Genomic DNA, 19,170 nt, shown 5'->3' with positions numbered 1-19,170 from the left:
CCCTACTAGTTCAGTTCAAAGAACGGGTCAGAGAATCCTGGGGCAGAGGATGGAAAGCGGCAGAGAACAGACACCGTCTAACTGAGGCTTATTCGCTGGCACAACCTCAGGCCAGAGACGTGTCTGCCTAGAACCCAGCAGTTTCTCATTTATTTATTTACTTATTTATTGTTCGCTGTGTTGGGTCCTCGTTGCTGCACACGGGCTTTCTCTATTTGCGGCGAGCGGGGGCTACACTTCATTGCAGTGTGCGGGCTTCTCTTGTTGCGGAGCTCAGGCTCTAGGCGTGTGGGCTTCAGTAGTTGTGGCACGTGGGCTCAGCAGTTGTGGCGCATGGGCTTAGTTGCTCCACGGCACGTGGGATCTTCCTGGACCAGGGCTCGAACCCATGTCCCCTACATTGGCAGGTGGTTTCTTAACCACTGCACCACCGGGGAAGTCCCAACCCAGCAGTTTCTAAGTGTTTTCTGGACCGCCTTATATCCTGAGAAGCTGGAAGCAGGCATAGACCTCAGGGCCCAAAGGCCCTTGGTTCTGCTGGAGCTCAGTTGCCCTTCAGAGGAAGCCTGATGGGTTACTTGTTCATCCAGTCCAGTGGGCCCAGGTAGGAAACATCCATACCAAAGGCTGTTAGTTCACACCTTGCTTGCCTCCCCTGCACTTAAGAGCTGAAACTTGCTCTTAAGTGGCTACAGTGCATGGGAGGCGAGCAAGGTGTGACCCCTCTTTTGCTCACTTGCTTCCCATATTCTCCCATAGCCTCCTTTGCTGAGTCCTTTCTCCTCCCCTCTTGCACACTTTCCCGCCATAGTTCCTACCGGAGTAGGAGTTAGATTTACACATAGCCAACATCTATTTTTTTAATATATAAATTTTATTTTATTTATTTTTATATTTTTGAAATTTATTTATTTTTGGCCGCGTTGGGTCTTCATTGCTGCGCACGGGCTTTCTCTAGTTGCGCCGAGCGGGGGCTACTCCTCATTGCAGTGTGCAGGCTTCTCATTGTGGTGGTCTCTCTTGTTGCAGAGCACGGGCTCTGCATGGGTGCATGGGCTTCAGTAGTTGTGGCATGTAGGCTCAGTAGCTGTGGCCCACAAGCTTAGTTGCTCCGGCATGTGGGATCTTCCCAGACCAGGGATCGAACCCGTGTCCCCTGCATTGGCAGGCGAATTCCCAACCACTGCGCCACCAGGGAAGCCCCCATAGCCATCATCTATTAAGCATCTGTTACGTGCCAGGCACTGTGCTAGGCATGCGTGCATGTATCCTTTAATTTCAATCACCATCACAATCCTGTTTGGTGCATACTACTCCTCCCATGCTATAATGGAAACAGAAGCTTGTCGAGACTAGGACCATCCCAAGGTTAACGGAGGAGTCGATGGGAAGTCAGGAGTCAAACCCAGATCCTCTTACACTAAGTAAAGATCTTTTCCATCAGGCCACCTTGCCCTACAGGTTTTCTGTGCTCCCTTTCTTCCCTCCCATCTTCACTGGCACACACAGGAACACAGCCCTTCTCTCTCTCTCTAGGTATCAGGGAGAATTCCACACAAATTCCAATGACCCAGTGGCACCTACAGCCTGAGGTTCAGGTCCATTCAAGAAAGGAGCTCGGTTCTGACTCAGCATGAGCAGTTGGCCTAGAATCACATCCCCCAAATCCTCAGATCTGGCCCAGACTCCTCAGGGCTCTCCAGTCTTGAGTCAATGGTGGCAACTCTCTGAGATGCTATAGCTTAGCCAGCAACTGTTCCCTGAAACTCTTGGTCCTGCCACTGCAAGTTCATTTCTTAAAAGCTTTTTTTTTTTTTTTTCCCTCCATCAGAACTTCCTGGCCTAATACAGCTAGTCTTGCCAGATTTCTTATGGTGAACGACTGCCTGCTTAGAATCAAAGTCTGAATTTTGGAATAATCTGAGAAGGTCTAGCAGCTGTAGGTAAACTCTGGTGCCATCAATTTAGATTCCAGGGACCAGGCAATATTTTTTTTTTTTTTTTTTTTTGGCGGTACGCGGGCCTCTCACTGTCGCGGCCTCTCCCGTTGCGGAGCACAGGCTCCGGACGCGCAGGCTCAGCGGCCACGGCTCACGGGCCCAGCCGCTCCGCGGCACGTGGGATCTTCCCGGACCGGGGCACGAACCCGCGTCCCCTGCATCGGCAGGCGGACTCTCAACCGCTGCGCCACCAGGGAAGCCCCCCAGGCAATATTTTATAGAGGCTTCCAACCCCTCTACTCTGGTTTCTCTCTGAGACCCTCTGTCTGACTCTGTCATCCTGGGAGACTGCCATTTACTTTGGTTTACCCTCAGATTTGCAAGGTTACCTTGGAAATCTTAGTTGAGATCTTTATGCTTATTTGTCAGCACAAATCAGTAAACTGGAACAAAAGAGAGCTTGTTTCCTGTTTCCTTCCTAAATCTGGTTGCTTCCAGAGAGAGAGGCTAGAAGGTGGGGGAGAGGGGAGCTAGAGGGTCTTCAAACTCCTAGACAGTTCAACACTTCTGAAAGGGGACTTGGAGGGCATCTAACCCAACACCGATTGTTTACATATGAGGAAACTGAGGCTCAGAGTGATGTGACTTTTCCAAAGTCACAGAGCAAGTTAGCAGCAGACTCTAGATTAGAACCCTGTTCCCACACCTGCATGCCATGTTTTGAGGAGAACACAGTGGATTTGAGATTCGGGCCGTGAAGAGCCATGGCGAGTATCCAATAAAGATCTGATGATTGAGTGAGCTTCCTTCTGGGTGCTGTGCCTGAGCTATCGATGGGCAGGAATTCCTAGACTCAGAGGCCAACAAGAATCTTGGACACGGACCACCCATACGGTCCCTTCCTCCACACCAGCGGTACATCACTAATGCTCAGGACCAGTTTGTATCACAAGCTCTGACCCAACTTTCTTCCCTGACTCACCAGCAGATTCAAACCGTCACTCACGTGCTACTGAGTCCAAAGGGGCATCCCCCTACTGTGGGGTACCATGCTGCCAGGATCCAGCCCTATGTGTGCATTGGGGTGGTGGGCACTGTAGAAAGGATAAGTCACATTATGGGATACTAAGAGAAAGTTTGAGGCTCGGGATAAGTTTGCTTGACATCTTTGGTGTTACAGTCTGACAGGATTAGACAAGGCACAGATAATGTCCAGACTGGCATTAAAAATTATGTGTATAAGGTAGGTTTTCTTCGGGAATATAAAAGAAGAAAGCAAAACTACCCATAATCTTTCTACACAGATAATCCTGTCATCGTTTTTCTCAAAAAATAAAAGTAATAATGCATATACTTAGAAAAGTCATGCACTATAGAAAGATTTAGAAATAAAAAGTTAAAAAAGGACTTGGAGGAACCTTAAATGCATATGACTAAGTGAAAGAAGCCAGTCTGAAAAGGCTACACACTGTATAATTCCAACTATAGGACATTCTGGAAAAGGCAAACTATGGAGACAGTAAAAAGGTCAGTGGTTGCCAAGGGTGGGGCGTAAGAGATAAAGAGGCAGAGCACAGAGGATTTTTAGGGCAGTGAAAGCACTCGGTATGGTACCACAGTGATAGGTACATGTCATTATACATTTGTCTAAACCCATAGAATGTACAACACAAGAGTGAACCCCGAAGTAAACTGTGGACTTTTGGTGACCATGACATGTCAGTGTAGATTCACCAACTGTAACAAATGTACCACTCTGGTGGGGAGTGCTGATAACGGGGGAGGCTAGGCATGTATGGGCGCAGGGAGTATATGAGAAATCTCTGTCCCTTCCCCTCAATTTTGCTGTAAACCTTAAACTGCTCTAAAAACAATCAAGTCTTAATCTTTAAAAAAAAAAAAAAAAAGTGAAAGTCTCTCCTCAATTTCTCTGCCCAGTCCCTATTCAAGTGAAGTGAACAGCTTCACTTGCATAATTTCAGATAATCTTCTTGAAAGCAAGTACTGTACTAGAGTATATGTTGATGCTAGTTTATATCTTTTTTCTTTTTTCAAACACAAAGCAAATAAACACTGTTTTGCGTTCTGCCTTTTCACGTAATAACAGATTTTGGAGACTGGTCTCTATCACTCCACACGGAACTCTCCCATTCTGGGTAATGGCCACCCAGTTCAGAAAGAATGGAGAATTATTCTTTCCAGAGCTGGAAAGGACCTTTGAGATCCTGGACTCCAACCCTCGGTTTTCTAGACATCGGAAAACTACGGCCCAAGAGGTAAAATTCCTTGACCCAAGGCAGCTGGTGAGTTAGAGACAGAACTTGCTGTCCACATCACTCTTTACCAAGTCACGCTTCTGCTGTGTCTTTGATGGGGACGTCTGAAGACTTTCAAAGAACGTCCCTCGCATTCTGCTCATCAGAAACACTTTTGTTTTACTGTATTAGCAAGTGCTTTTTTTGGTGGAGTACGTGCATTCAGGGAGCAGTTTTTTTGTGTGCGTTTGAAACAAAATGGGAGAGTCAGCATCAATAGATATTTAATGCAGAAACCACACATCAAGAGTTTTCCTAGTAGGTACTACTCAAGTATCCCTTTTGTCTTAAAACTGTTAGAATTAAAGGTGGAAATTTCCTTCATTGGGCAGCTCCCACTTTTTTTTTTTAATGTATTTATTTTTGGCTGCGTTGGGTCTTCATTGCTGTGTGCGGGCTTTCTCTAGTTGTGGCGAGGGGGGGCTACTCTTCGTTGCGGTGCGCGGGCTTCTTATTGCAGAGCATGGGCTCTAGGCACGCAGGCTTCAGTAGTTGTGGCACGCGGGCTCAGTAGCTGTGGCACGTGGGCTCTAGAGCGCAGGCTCAGTAGTTGTGGCGCACGGGCTTAGCTGCTCCGCAGCGTGTGGGATCTTCCTGGACCAGGGCTCGAACCCGTGTCCCCTGCACTGGCAGGCAGATTCTTAACCACTGCGCCACCAGGGAAGCCCCAGTTCCCACTTCTTATTTCTATTCTTTTTTTTGTTCTCCTAAATATCCGTGCCCACTTAAAAGGATAATTTACACTTCTAATACTTTGTAGTTTATAAAGTACATTCATACGTTATCTTCTTGCTTTTCACCCATATCTTGCGAGTCAGGCTGGCATGATTATATCCATTTAATATGTGAGGAAACTCAAGACCAGATTAAGTTCACACATGTAGCGAATGTGCCACCAGCTGTCACACGAGTCTCCCTCAGTTCCCGTCCCACTAGACACAGGGCCAACTGGTCTATTTACTGCTGGGTTTGGGGGAGGGGTTGTTTTTGTTTCTTGGGAGATGAGGTTTTGGCTCACAAAGTTAGAACTTATCAGCCAGTTATAAAAACACAAACTAAAAAATAAACACTACTTTACAGGATGTTAGGAGAGAAAATGTTCCATGCCACACAGAATAATACTGTGTCCAATCTCGTTTAGCACTTAAACCAGAACATATTTTTAAATGATGGTATCATCACTCTCATGACATTAAAACTGACCAGGTCTGGAGTAACGCATCTGGACAAGTCCAGATGTTATTCTTCTAATGGGTCATTTCCCGTCATTGTATCCACAAACTGGTTACTGAAAAGTAATGGCTGAAATGAATTCCTACTCTTAACACATCCACTTAAATTTCTCAAGACCTCTTAACTGGAATTCACACACTCTGGAGCAAAGGGGATAAAAACTAGGGGAAGGTATGGGTGGGGCTTCCGTAAGCCTCTAGGCTCATTAGAAATTATGACTCATCAGATTCTCATTCCTCTCAGGTCACCTTCCTAGTGACATAGAACCTGGTTACAGAGAGCAGGACAGTTTCCCCTTAACCACCCAGGATGGTCATGGAATAGGAATCCTAATCACACAAGGCACAATCACGGTAAAAGGAATAACTTACAGAAGACAAGACTGGAGGATGGGCAAGCGAGTTGCCCTAAAAATGTCAAGGCTTTTCCTTGTTGCAGTGATGAGATGCAGTTTTTGTTGCTTCAAAAGATAGACAGAATATGGATGGATTGATAGAAATTTCAAGGAGGCAAATTTTAGTACCTAAGGAAGAAACTTCTAAAGATGGAGGTTGTGGGGTGAATGGTTAGGACTATAGGCTTTGGAATTACAGACCTGGCAGATGAGAAATCCCAGTTTGCCACATACTACTGTGTGACGGTGGGCAAGGGACTTAACTGCTCCAGCTTGAGTTTTCTTTCTCACAAAGTTATACAGGTATATTGAAAGGCAGTGACCTTGTTCTTGGTGTTTACTCCTGTGTTCCCGGCCCTCAAGGCCCAACGTCTAGCACCTATTAGTTGCTCAATGAATATTAATGAAATGATTGAATTTCTTGGATCCTTAATATGAGACAAATGCTGGGATAAGCATTTTCACTCCTTTCAAACATATTTATGGAACATCTACTAGGTGCCAGAAGCTGGGCTCACCATGGTAGTCTTTTATTATAGTTGTTGTTTTGTGGTGGTGGTTATTAACTAAGTCACTATAGGTAGTGGTGAATATCCCTATTTTTGGAAATGCCTGAGCTCATGCTGATAACAAGGTGGTAATGTTGACAAGGAAATTCACACACCTCTGTAAGGTATGGAGTCATAACCAAATCTGAAATCGTAATTCTGGTTTTCCATAACTCTCGAGCTAGCTAGTTAGCACTTCCTTAGCACTTTTGTGCTCTTCCCACAGACACACCTTTGCTCCACAAGCTTCCTCTCTGTAAACCCTGGAAGAAGGGAAACCTTTGCTCCACAAGCTTCCTCTCTGTAAACCCTGTCTGTAATTTCAGTGCTGTTTTAAACTCCTTTTGGCTGAAAGAGAAGAGAAGGTCCACTTGGATATATTTCAACCCAGGATTCTTCTAGTGCAAGTCAGCTCTCCTTGGCACTACACATTCCCCTTCCTTTTTTTTTCTTTTTCTTTAATTGAAGTATAGTTGATTTACAAATGTTGTGTTAGTTTCAGGTGTACAACAAAGTGATTCAGTTTTATATATATATATAATATATATATATTATATATAATCTCATAATTTTTCAGATTCTTTTCTCTTATAGGTTATTACAAAATATTGAGTATAGCTCCTACATCCTGCTTCTTTTTAAAAAATATTTGGGAACTGTTGGTTTTGAGTCCTACCAGACATGGCATCATTTCATTGCTGATAAGAAAATGTGTATGTATGTTTAAAAGGAAGATAATGAGCTTTACACTGCTTATGATCATTTCAAGGCCATATGAACACCATGAGGAAGACTAAACTCTTTTAATCTTCTGTCGTATTATCTTTGGCTTTTTTAAAAAGTTTCCTTGTTTGTTTTTGCTGCACCACGTGGCTTGCGGAATCTTAGTCCCCTGACCAGGGATCGAACCCAGGGCCCCGGCAGTGACAGCACCGAGTCCGGCAGTACAACCCTGAAAACTGTAAAGGACCCCAAATTCATGGAGCTTTTTTATTTATTTATTTATTTATTTTTGGCGGTACGCAGGCCTCACACTGTTGTGGCCTCTCCCATTGTGGAGCACAGGCTCCGGATGCGCCGGCTCAGTGGCCATGGCTCACGGGCCCAGCCGCTCTGTGGCATGTGGGATCTTCCCGGACCGGGGCACGAACCTGTGTCCCCTGCATCGGCAGGCGGACTCTCAACCACTGCGCCACCAGGGAAGCCCCTATCTTTGGCCTTTTAAATGTCTGGGACCACTGTCCGTGCTAGAGCTGTGCTTGCTGCTATGTAATTAGGAATGGACCACACTAATCGCGTTGGTGATAGTGGCAAACTCTGGTCCCAGCATGGACATCTGATCTCCCAAAGCCAAATATCTGGGAATTAGGAAATTGCTGGTTGGCTGGTTGGTTGAAACATTTGGTTTTCATCCTGGCTCTTTGGAGGAGGCACAACCTGGTGACGAAAGAGAAGAGCTGGCAGGAGAGGATGTCCCATCTGAAGGTCACTCCCAACCTGTGAAGCTCTGTGAAGCTTTGGGCTGCTCCACACCTTGGCCCTCCTGTCCATCCTGCAGCCAAGTCCCCTGGCCTTGGATGGGGCACTCCCATGCCTTTTGGCTGTAGGGACTCTTACTTCAAGATATCTTAGTTTCTGGCTACGAGCCACCCAACTCATTACTTTTGCAGGTAAACTAAGGAACTTCAGAATCCACTTTAGAAACTCAGCCCAAAGTCTACATTCAGAATATTCTCTCCTTGAAAGCATTCTACAAGTTTCAATTCTCACATCCTTTCTTGGAAGATGATCTTTGAAGCCACATTTACAAGCTTAAGATTTATTGGCCAAGGGGCTGCCTGAGGAACAGCCTCAGGTTAACAATGGCTTGGCCAGTCAAACTCTCCCAACTAGATGGCAGTATCTTGGCTGAGCATCTTAGCATGAAGCCCCTCTTCTTTCCCCTCCTTTGCCAGTTCTTATCCCAACAATTCATCTTCTGGCTACCAGGTTACTGCTTGTCTCTAGCTCTTGACCTCTTTTTTTTTTTCTCACTGAGTTCTTGCATTTGTAATTTATCCATCTTCCTGCTTGGTTCTTTGGTTCCCACACCAATTTCTGTGGGGTACCTTTTGTCTTAGAATCTGCCTCAGGGTCTATATCTAATTCTGTCCACCTTAGATATATACGCCCAGTCATCTTCTGGTGTCCCATTGCAGGGGCGGCTTTAAGGATGCAGTCACATAAGACCCATGCTCAGAAGGGCCTTGTATTTGGTTTAATGCTCTGCTGTTGACTTCTTGAAATTCTAATTATTTTATCTTTGAAACTGTGTTTTGTAAGTGAAGCCCGATTGGATAATGGAGCATGAAGTTGAGCAGAAGACAGAGGTACGACTATTCTTTGCAGGCCCATGTAGTATATAGCACTCACGATGCCCCATGAGCACAGAATTCCAGTGGATCCACAAAGCAGGGGAGTCCAACAACAAGCATAAGTAAGAGGGTTAGGTCAATAACTAAGTAAGCACACACGTTGACAGCCCAGAGAGGCCAGGCTTTCCATTCAACCAAGAAATTGCTTCAAATGCAGAAAGAGAGCAATAGTGTTCTAAGAAACAAAAATAACCTAAAACCCCATCACATCCTTTCTTGCTTAAGTGCCCTGTACTAGCCAACCACTTATGCTGAAAATGATGACAGAAGAGGAAAGAATAGGGTAGGAGTATGGAATAGCTCCTTTTCCTTTCCTTATTCATCAGAAAGCCAAGACTGGTAGAAAGGGCACCTATAAAGTATGCATATAAAAAGTGAAATAAAAGCAGTTGAGTTCATTTTGTCAGCATTTCCATGGTTCCAGTAAGAATAAACTACAGGGCTTCCCTGGTGGCGCGGTGGTTGAGAGTCCGCCTGCCGATGCAGGGGACACGGGTTCGTGCCCCGGTCCGGGAAGATCCCACATGCCGCGGAGCGGCTGGGCCCGTGAGCCATGGCCGCTGAGCCTGCGCGTCCGGAGCCTGTGCTCCGCAACGGGAGAGGCCACAACAGTGAGAGGCCCGCGTGCCACAAAAAAAAAAAAAAAAAGAAAGAAAGAAAAAAGAATAAACTACATATGCATGTACAAGCTACGAAACGTGAATTGTGTAACTTACATGATTTCATATACCAGTTAAGTGTTCTTATATTTCCACTTAAAACTGGCATTGCACACTATAAAGATGAATGGTAAATTCATGCCAATAATTTTAAATTGTAATTTTCTTGAAATGACATTAAATAGCAGATAAAAACACCATTTCCAGTTGAGAGAGAAACCATGAAAGAAAAGGGAAAAACTTTATCTTTTAAAACTTTTAATGACAACTTTTTCCTGCTTTTTTGAACAAGGAGCCCCACATTTTCATTTTGCACTGGGCCTCACAAATTATGTAGCTGGCCCGGTCCCATGGCTTCAAGACACGTCCACAAGCACTGATAAAGCTGGCTCCCATCCAGGCCTTTTTCTTGCGTGACTTCTTTAGGCCTTGTCACTCCCCTGTCCTGGGACTTTCAGTTGGCATCAATGGATATTATCTGCCCCTTTGGTGAAAAACAAAACAAAACAAAAAAAACCCCACCCAAACATAGCTCTAAATGGATGAGAAAATGGAGGTAAAATGATGTGGTAGGGACTTATACAAAGTCACGAGGTATGCCAGGAATAGGGACATAAGCTGACTCTCATCTAGCCTTCAGATCCAATGCCATGGCCTGTCAGCACCCATCTCCACTGTGGGCATTTGAGTCCTGAACATCATTTGAAAATACCAACAGAGTCATGCATTGCAACATTTTGATCAAACCCAGCTGGGGCCACTACAGCCCCACAGGAACAGCTGTAAAGCAAAAGGTTCTGTCCTTCAAGAGGTTTTGCACAGAACATTCCAAGGCCCCAGAGGAGTCCTGTGTCTTGTTCAAGGTCAGTGGGAGTTGATCGACAGGCCAGTACATGCTTCTTTTGCAGCCTTGCTAAGAATCACATGTCTACATCTTCCCAGGCAGAATATCTTTTCTAATCATTGTATCAAAGTCATTAGAAATTCTGAAGGAAGAAGATGCTTCTCATTTCCTTCCTTGAATTTCTTAGAGAATAAGACATGCAAAATCAAATCTGGGGGTCTTGCACCCCTGGCCAGATCCCTACTAATCAGAAGGAACTCCAACGCAGAACAGACCACAGCCACAGGCACTCTGCACGTTGCCTGCACACCCTTCAAGTGGTCACCTCAAGTCATCCAAATGGATTTTTAGGTTAACATCTCTTAGCAGATTCTAACTGCCCCCTTGCTGTTCTCTTGGAGTCTTCCATGCAGAGTGCAAGGGTCCACTGAACCTAGGTTTCCTCCCGAAGCCTCATAATAGTCTTTTGTTTGGTGCTGAGATGCCCTTAGCAACACAGCCTAATCCTCCAGGTGTTTCTGGGCTAGTTCATGTTGCTTCTAAACCCCAAACCTCTCCCTCTATGCACAGCTGTGTGGAAGGACAGATCCTTGAAAGAACCAACATCTTCAGACCGCTCTCTCCTGAAGCCACTGGGTTGCTCAGCCAGCACTGCAGCCCCAGTGGAAGGGACAATTGCCTTTTTGCTGGAACACACTTGCAGTTGCTGTCTCCTCCCTTTAATCAGGCACGGCAGGGTGGTGGGGGAGATTATCTTATGGGCCACGCTGCACTGTTCTGGTTCTAACAGCAATAACAGTGATCATCTTTCTTTCTCTTTCCATCAAATGCTCATTGCAAACACACATTTTAAAATTTTAGGTTGCCATTTAAAATAATCTTCACAAAAATATTTTATTGAAATGTAAAAATGCTCTGACACAATGGCAAGTGGGAATAAAAACAGGATACAGGAGGTCCTTAGCTTTGTAAATAGTTTACGTTTAGGTATAGAAAAAAATACAGGAAGGAAATATATCACAATGGATTTCTTTAGGTTGGTGGGATTAAAGGTAATTTTGTATTTTCTAAACGAAAATACATTTTATAGGTAAGCATTACTTTTGGAATCCACAAGTTATTAATATTAATAAGTGGTGAGCACCGGAGGAGGCAGCAGAGGGGGAAATCTGCCATTGCTACTTTCCATTCTCTCACCACTGAAGTTTTCCAAAGTGTGTGGAGGGGTGGGTATGGAAGTGGAGGAACCGTCCAGATCTTAGCCCTGCCCTGAGTGGGCTGGCCTGACCAAGGACACAGCTTTGGTTTCACCTTGGAAATGTAACCACTTCTGGGGTAGAAAGTAGGCAGTGCTAGCCGTCGGCTGGCAGCCAAAGCATGGGGTGAGGGGCAACCCTAGAATGCCCATGGAAAACACTAAATATAAGACTCTATTACCACTCTGAAATCACTGCATTAGTGATCCAGAGTGCCCCCTCCTTCACCCATGGCCACTCTGCCCTTTATATTCATCAGGCAGTAATGAATACACCAGAGACTTATGGGAAATAAAGGGAATCACGGTGTACCTTGTGATGGATTGAAATAGTCCATCTATGCTGTATTCCTACTACTTTATCTGCTGCCGTTATTACTAGTACTGGTATCAGCACCACCATTTCCACAATTGCTACTACTACTATTATCATTAATCCTTTAAGTTTGTAAACTACTTAACAATCTACAAAGTGCCTGGGCTTTGCCTGATTAAAGATGACACTGGACATGGCGTTATGGGAAGGCAGAGGTAGGCTGGCGCCAGAGATCTCAAAGGGAACAGAGCTGACTGGCACTTAGGAACAGAGCAGAATTGTCCATACATTTGTATTCATCCCCAACTGTCTGGGCCCCAGACAAATCCACCGTCCCCAACCACACCCATTCTCCCAACTTGACTCTGCTACAACTGTCCAGAGCTGGTTTAGGCAACTTCAAGGATTAAGGATTAGAAGTGATGGCCTTTATCTCGCCAGAGAAGCTGGATCACGCCCAGATCCCACCAAATGGGGTGGGAGAAGAGGAGAGAGAGTGTTTTTCAAGTATAAGGCCATTGCCTCTGCCAACATCTTCCATTTTCTCCCATGAAGGCCCTGGAGTGACCCCGACTCCTCCGGTTTTAGAGACGTTAAATTTTTCTGTGCCAAAGTTAATTTTTTTTTTTTTTTTCGGTACGCGGGCCTCTCACTGTTGTGGCCTCTCCCGTTGCGGAGCACAGGCTCCGGACGCGCAGGCTCAGCGGCCATGGCTCACGGGCCCAGCCGCACCGCGCACGTGGGATGGGATATTCCCGGACCGGGGCACGAACCCGTGTCACCTTCATCGGCAGGCGGTCTCTCATCCACTGCGCCACCAGGGAAGCCCTAGAGGCTTGTTTTTAAGTACGCGGGCCTCTCACTGTTGTGGCCTCTCCCGTTGCGGAGCACAGGCTCCGGACGCGCAGGCTCAGCGGCCATGGCTCACGGGCCCAGCCGCACCGCGGCACGTGGGATCCTCCCGGACCGGGGCACGAACCCGCGTCCCCTGCATCGGCAGGCGGACTCTCAACCACTGCGCCACCGGGGAAGCCGCAAAGTTAATTTTGAAAACGCCCGACTTTGACCTTAATCCCCAAAGTGTACTCAGGGATGTATACCTCACCTTCTTATCCCAATAGAAGGGCTCCGTTTTCCTCAAGCCTGGCAGCTAGCTGGTGTGAGAACCAGTGCTACACGGACGGAGGCAGGGGGGAGAGCTAGAATGCAGCACAGCGCAAGCCCAACCTTGGACTAGCGTTCCGGTGAGATCGCCCTCTTCACCTGGCAACCCGGGCCCCAGCAGAGCTCAGAGAGAAGAAAGTGCATTTCGGAATCCATTTTGCTTGAGATGCTGAAGGCATCGTAGCAAACCGCCCTTTGCTACTGGGGCCAAAGGAACTTGGGGCAGGACTTGACTCAGAGGGATGCGGTCAACTGCGGGGAAGGTGAGGGCGAGCTCTGGTGCTAACGATCCCTGAGGCAAGCAGCCACTGGGCATGCCATGGGTGCGGGTGGCCCACCCTGGGTGCTGCTGCCCGCATTTGGACCCAGGGCCACTGGTGAGCAGTAGTAGCAGTAGCAGTCGCCGCCAGGCCGGCTGGGTCCCCATCTCTCTGTCCAGTTATTTATAGGCGAGATTTACGAGGATGCGGGGGAGGAATGCGAGACGACGAGTTTTGGAAGGTATAATCCTAAAACTCACACTTTTCCCAAAGCGCCCCCCTCTCAGGTTCTCCTTCCCAGAGCGGCACGGTCCCAGCGGGGGCGTGTGCTTCGCGGCGCGCCGTCGCGGTCGGCTGTGACCCGGAGGCCCGGGGCTGGGGAATGGGGACCGGCGCCTGGCAGGAGATCGGGAGGGCAGGGGGAGGGGGGCTCGGGGGCGCGGCGCGGCTCACCTGCCAGGCTGTTGTAGCAGTCGATCTCGATGGCTTCCACCGTCTTGCTCTGCTCCTCCGAGAGGCTCCCGGGGTTGGGGGCCCCGGCCGGGGAGGCCGCGCGCGAGTCCCGCTCCCGTTCCCCGGAGGCCGGCAGCAGCCCCTTCAGCTCCAGCAACGCCCTGTGGTATTTGCCGATGGCTTCGCGGAATTTCTTATCCTTGTAGCACTGCGCCCCTTGGCTCTTGAACTCGTGCGCTCGCCGGATGAACTCGGCTGGCTCCGCAGCCGCGCCACCCTGGCCCCGCGCCGGGGTCCCTCCGCCGCCTCCCGGGACGCACAGTGGCGGCTGCGGCCGTTGAGCCTCGCCGGCTGCCGGCGGGCTCGGGTTCCCCTTGGCCGCCGAGCCCTTCCTCTCCATTCGGCCGCCACCCGGCGCCCAGCGCGCGCCGCGATCCGCCCGCCGCCGCCGCCGCCGCCGCCGCCGCCGCCGCCGCCGCCGCCGCCGCCGCCGCCGCCGCCGCCGCCGCCGCCGCCGCCGCCGCCGCGCCCTCCCGGGTTTAAAAGCGCCGGGCGCCTGCCCCACGCCTGGCCAGCTTGGCCGCGGCCGTGACACCCCGCGGCGGTCTGTCGTCCCGCACTCCCATTCTCCTCGCCAGCTGCGGGAGGCTGCTCTCTCCTCCTCCTCGGATTGCCTTCCCCTCCTTCACTCCTCCCTCCCTCCCTCCCTCCCCGACTCCCGCGCCGCCCGCCCTCCTCCTCGCCCTCCTCCCCTCCCTCAACCTGCGGGCGGTGGCGACCTGGCCCTCGCGCGCTCCGGGGCTAGCGGTGAGGGGGACCGAGGGCCTGCTGGGGTTGGCGGTGATTGTCGCTGACCCGGAAGAAGCTTGGCTCGCCTGAAGGAGGGGAGGATTAATGACAAAGACTGGCCCGTTCTTTCCCATTCAATTCAGCCCTCGGAGACGCGCCTAGTCTGAAAGAGACACACGGGGGAGGGGGTCTGTGTGTGTGTGTGTGCGCGCGCGCGCGTGTTCTTTGCAGTGAGGCGTTAATATTTTTAAGGTGGCAGGGCCTCTTTTTTTGTGGATGCAGGTTGTCGCTGAGGTGTGTCTCCGTGTGTGGCTGCCCAGGCGCCCAGAACACAGTGGGCACTTCAGCGTGTAGGGCGCTGGATTCCAGGAGCCGCCGTGTGCCGAAGCCTGGGTGTGCAGGCAGTTGTGCAGAATGAATCAGACATCAGAGATGGAAAACACCTGTTACTGTTGGTCATCAAGGCTGGGCGTGCATTCGAATTTCCATTTACAGGACAGTTCTGCCCTGCTTCGGGAGGTTCCATCCCTTCGTTCATTCCTTCTTTCAGTCTGCCCTGAGCGGAGGCTGTCTACTGGGGATTTGCTGAGGTCAGGGGGCAGACAAAGATAGTCAAGGAAGGGACTGACCTGCTCACCATTAACTAACTCCCAGTCTACTGGGGGAGATACACCACCCACCGGCAGAGTCACCCTGCCAGGCAGAGATTGGTAAGTGTCATCAGGGAGGAACAGAAAGTCCTGTGGAGCCCCAAGGAAGGGAAGCTTTGTACCGGAAATGGCCTTCGAAGGCCTTGACAGATGGGTAAGATCTGGGCATGAGGAGATAGAAGGAAATGACATCTCAACCAGAGTGAGGAAACAGCAGAGGGCATGATGTTCGGAATCTTGGGTGTGTTTAGGGCATTAGTGGTGTGATTTTTATGGCCTAAACAAAAGTAACTGGAAATGATTGGGTTAGATTATGGAGGCATTTGGATGAAGGGTTTGCATTTGATTTTGTAAACAGTGGAGAAGGCTGGCCTGTTTCTTAGCGCTCCCCCCTCCTTTATGATGCTGAGAAAAGAGTATATGTATGTATATTCTACAGCAGTGGTTTTTGAAGCATGGTTTCCAGACCTGCAGCATCAGGATCACCTGCAAAACAGAAATGCAGTTTCCAGGGTCCCACTCCAGACCTACTAAAATCAGAAACTCTAGGCATGGGATCCACACCCCCGCCCCTTGGTTCAGATGCACACTCACGTTTGAGGACCCCTGCTCCAAAACCTTGCTCCTCAAAGTGGAGACCTTGGGCCAGTAGCACCAGCATCACCCGGGAACCTGTTAAAGGTGGAGAATCTGCAAAATCCCAGACCTACTGGCCCAGAATCTGCATTTTAACAAGATTACCAGGTGATTCATATGCCTGTGAAGAGTGTGAAAAACACTGCTCTGGAGAATTTGCAAAGTACAGAAACATATAAAGAAACCCTCAACCCTACACCGTCACCCAGATATATTCTTTGTTAATATTTTGATGTAATTCCTACTGGTTGTTTTCTATACATCTGTATCTGTACAAAGTGCTCTTTTAATGAACATGAGTGGTATGGGACGATATATACAGTTTCCTGCTCTTTTTACTTTACTTTATATGTGATTAAATAGTCTTTTAAAGCCTTATTTTTAATGACTTCATAATATTCCCTTTGTGTCTACAGCATAACATACTTAATCATTTTTCTGTGGTCAGATAGATTGATTCCAATTGTTTGGTATTATAAAAAAACACTGAGATAATACAAATAATAGATACCACTTATATCATAACAATCCAATAAAATAGGTGCTATTATTATCCCTATTTTGGACACCAGGTCACAGAGACTTGCCCAAGGTCACACTGCTAATAAGAAGTAGAGCTGGGGGCTTCCCTGGTGGCGCAGTGGTTGAGAGTCCGCCTGCCGATGCAGGGGACGCGGGTCCGTGCCCCGGTCCGGGAGGATCCCACGTGCCGCGGAGCGGCTGGGCCCGTGAGCCGTGGCCGCTGAGCCTGCGTGTCCGGAGCCTGTGCTCCGCAACGGGAGGGGCCACAAGAGTGAGAGGCCCGCGTACCGCAAAAAAAAAAAAAAAAAAAAAAGAAGTAGAGCTGGGATTTAAATCCAGGCAATCTGGTCTTAGTATCTATGCTCTTAACTAACTATATTTATACTTAAATTTTTGTCCTAATTTGTTTTTCCTTGCAAGAAATTATGCTAATGTCTAAAAATGTCTTGGAACATACTTTCAGTCTGCTTTTTAGAAAGGTTGTCTTTACTTGACCTCCCACCAGCAACGTACTAGTTTCCCAACATCCTTGCCACCATGGAGGATTAAATTTTTAAAAATATTTTCTAATTTGATAAATAAGAACTGTGTATCGAACAAACTGGGATATCTCTAATTTCAAGGGTGAACATTTTTCATACGTGTACTTACCATTTGTATGGTACTGAGGGTTTTTATTTGGACACAGCCTTAATGTACTAAATTATACCTTATATGTTACAGCACCTTACTTTTCTAAGTGCTTGAACATCTTTAATCTCATCTAATCCTCCGCATAGCCCCAGAGAAGGAAAATGTGTTTTTTTTTTTTAACGTCTTTATTGGAGTATAATTGCTTTACAATGGTGTGTTAGTTTCTGCTGTATAACATGGTGAACCAGCTATACATATACATATATCCCCATATTTCCTCCCCCTTGCGTCTCCCTCCCACCCTCCCTATCCCACCCCTCTAGGTGGCCACAGAGCACCGAGCTGATCTCCCTGTGCTATGCGGCTGCTTCCCACTAGCTATCTGTTTTACGTTTGGTAGTGTATATATGTCCATGCCACTCTCTCACTTCATCCCAGCTTACCCTGCCCCCTCCCCACGTCCTCAAGTCCATTCTCTATGTCTGCATCTTTATTCCTGTCCTGCCCCTAGGTTCTTCAGAACCGGAAAATGATTTTCTACTCACGCAGTGAGTTTATAGTAGTTTCTGATCAGTGAGAGATCGTACTAGTTCAGTGGTTAAGAGGCTTTGGACTTAGACAGGTGTGGGTTGGAATTCTAACTTTGCTGCTTCCTGAGCAAGTTATTCAACTTCTGACAACTGCAAATTTCCTCACTCATTAAACGGGGTTACTACTTACTTCATAGAGTTGTTGTGAAGTACATTGTAAGTGCTCAACACAGTATGACTTTAATTAAGACTCACTAAATCTCGTCATTATTGGATTACATAATAATGTTACGGCAGACTCAGTCCATATTTGCCAACCCCTGGCCCTTTTCACTTTAAGGTATTGTGTCAGGTAGAGCAAAGAGAAGAAACTGGGAGTTGGGTGCTCTGAATTTTTATTGTTACCTTCCTACTTAGGTAGGAAGAGCCACTGAAAGCAAATATTAGATGAAGATCCAGGCCTGGGATTTGGCTACTGTCAGAAATAAGATGTGAATTGGGTCGTGATGGTCACAGTATTTAAATGTGAGAAGTATTGATGTGCCCAGTTGCTTTTTGTTTTCCTTCTGTGTCCTGGCTTAATGGCACAGTGTCTCATTCTTCAATGCTGGGTTTGAGGACAGAGCTGCAAAAGACATGTAACACACGTGGTACTATCCTGTGTAGGAAACAGAGCTCAACATAAGAGCTTCAGACTAGCTTGGATGAAGGAGAGCATGAGTGAGGAAGGGAGGGAATATTATGGGCGGGGGGATGGTGTGAGAGGAAACTGACTATGCCCATCTGTCCCACTCTGCAGAGCCGTGTGTGTATGTCTAGAACAGTTTTGTTTGCTTGTTTTTAGTATGCTTCTGTCTCTGTCTAAGCCACTCATTGGTAAGGGTGTGCTGGTTTCTCAGAAATGGCCTCCTCCCTTCAAATGGAATTAAATAGGTGCCAAAGAGAATTTCTCAAACATCTTTTCATTAACTATTGACTATATGTAGAGCACTATTTTAGCAAGTGAGTGAAGATCCAAATGACAGACAATTTGGGCTTGGATTTAGGATTCACAAACTCAGTGCTTCTCAAACTTTAACATGCATGTGACTCCACAGGAGATCTTGTTGAAAAGCAATTCCCTGGGCTTCCCTGCTGGCGCAGTGGTTGAGAGTCCGCCTGCCGATGCAGGGGACATGGGTTAGTGCCCCGGTCCGGGAAGATCCCACATGCCGTGGAGCGGCTGGGCCCGTGAGCCATGGCCGCTGAGCCTGCGCGTCCGGAGCCTGTGCTCTGCAACGGGAGAGGCCACAACAGTGAGAGGCCCGCGTACCGCAAAAAAAAAAAAAAAAAAAAAAAAAAAGCAATTCCCTGATTCTACTAATTTAGGATGAGGCCCAAGAATGTGTATTTTTAACAAACTACCAGGAGATTGATGATACTGCCCACATTTTGGGGAGAAAGTATTTAAAGGAAAGGGACATTCCATTTCTCCCCTTCTCTCCTGGTCTTTTCTTTCTCCCAGAGAAGACTTGTTCATTTGATTGGGCAGATTCCAGGAAATTAATTGGTCCACATTTCACAAGGGCAGGGTTCTGAGCCTCCATGCAGTTTCCTCTTCTATTTTGTGCAGCAG

At 47.7% G+C, this 19,170-nt stretch overlaps 1 protein-coding gene across 1 annotated transcript in view; it reads right to left on the bottom strand.

Annotated features, from left to right (window-relative positions):
* TTC9 (tetratricopeptide repeat domain 9) overlaps nt 1-15,895 on the bottom strand; it is a 33,452-nt gene extending 17,557 nt beyond the window's left edge. Inside the window, exons 1-3 of the mRNA XM_007469298.1 lie at nt 15,829-15,895; nt 14,302-14,433; nt 13,796-14,263 (exon numbers count right to left, since the gene is read on the bottom strand). Of these exons, the coding sequence (XP_007469360.1) occupies nt 13,796-14,263; nt 14,302-14,433; nt 15,829-15,895 (667 nt within the window). The remainder of the gene's footprint in view (nt 1-13,795; nt 14,264-14,301; nt 14,434-15,828) is intronic.
* Between the last annotated feature and the right edge of the window lie 3,275 nt (nt 15,896-19,170).

The sequence above is a fragment of the Lipotes vexillifer genome, unplaced genomic scaffold (genome assembly GCF_000442215.2).
Source record: "Lipotes vexillifer unplaced genomic scaffold, Lipotes_vexillifer_v1.1 scaffold684, whole genome shotgun sequence".
Lineage (NCBI taxonomy): Eukaryota > Metazoa > Chordata > Mammalia > Artiodactyla > Lipotidae > Lipotes > Lipotes vexillifer.
The sequence above is the reverse complement of the archived record's forward strand: the minus strand, read 5'-3'. Positions and strand labels throughout refer to the sequence as shown.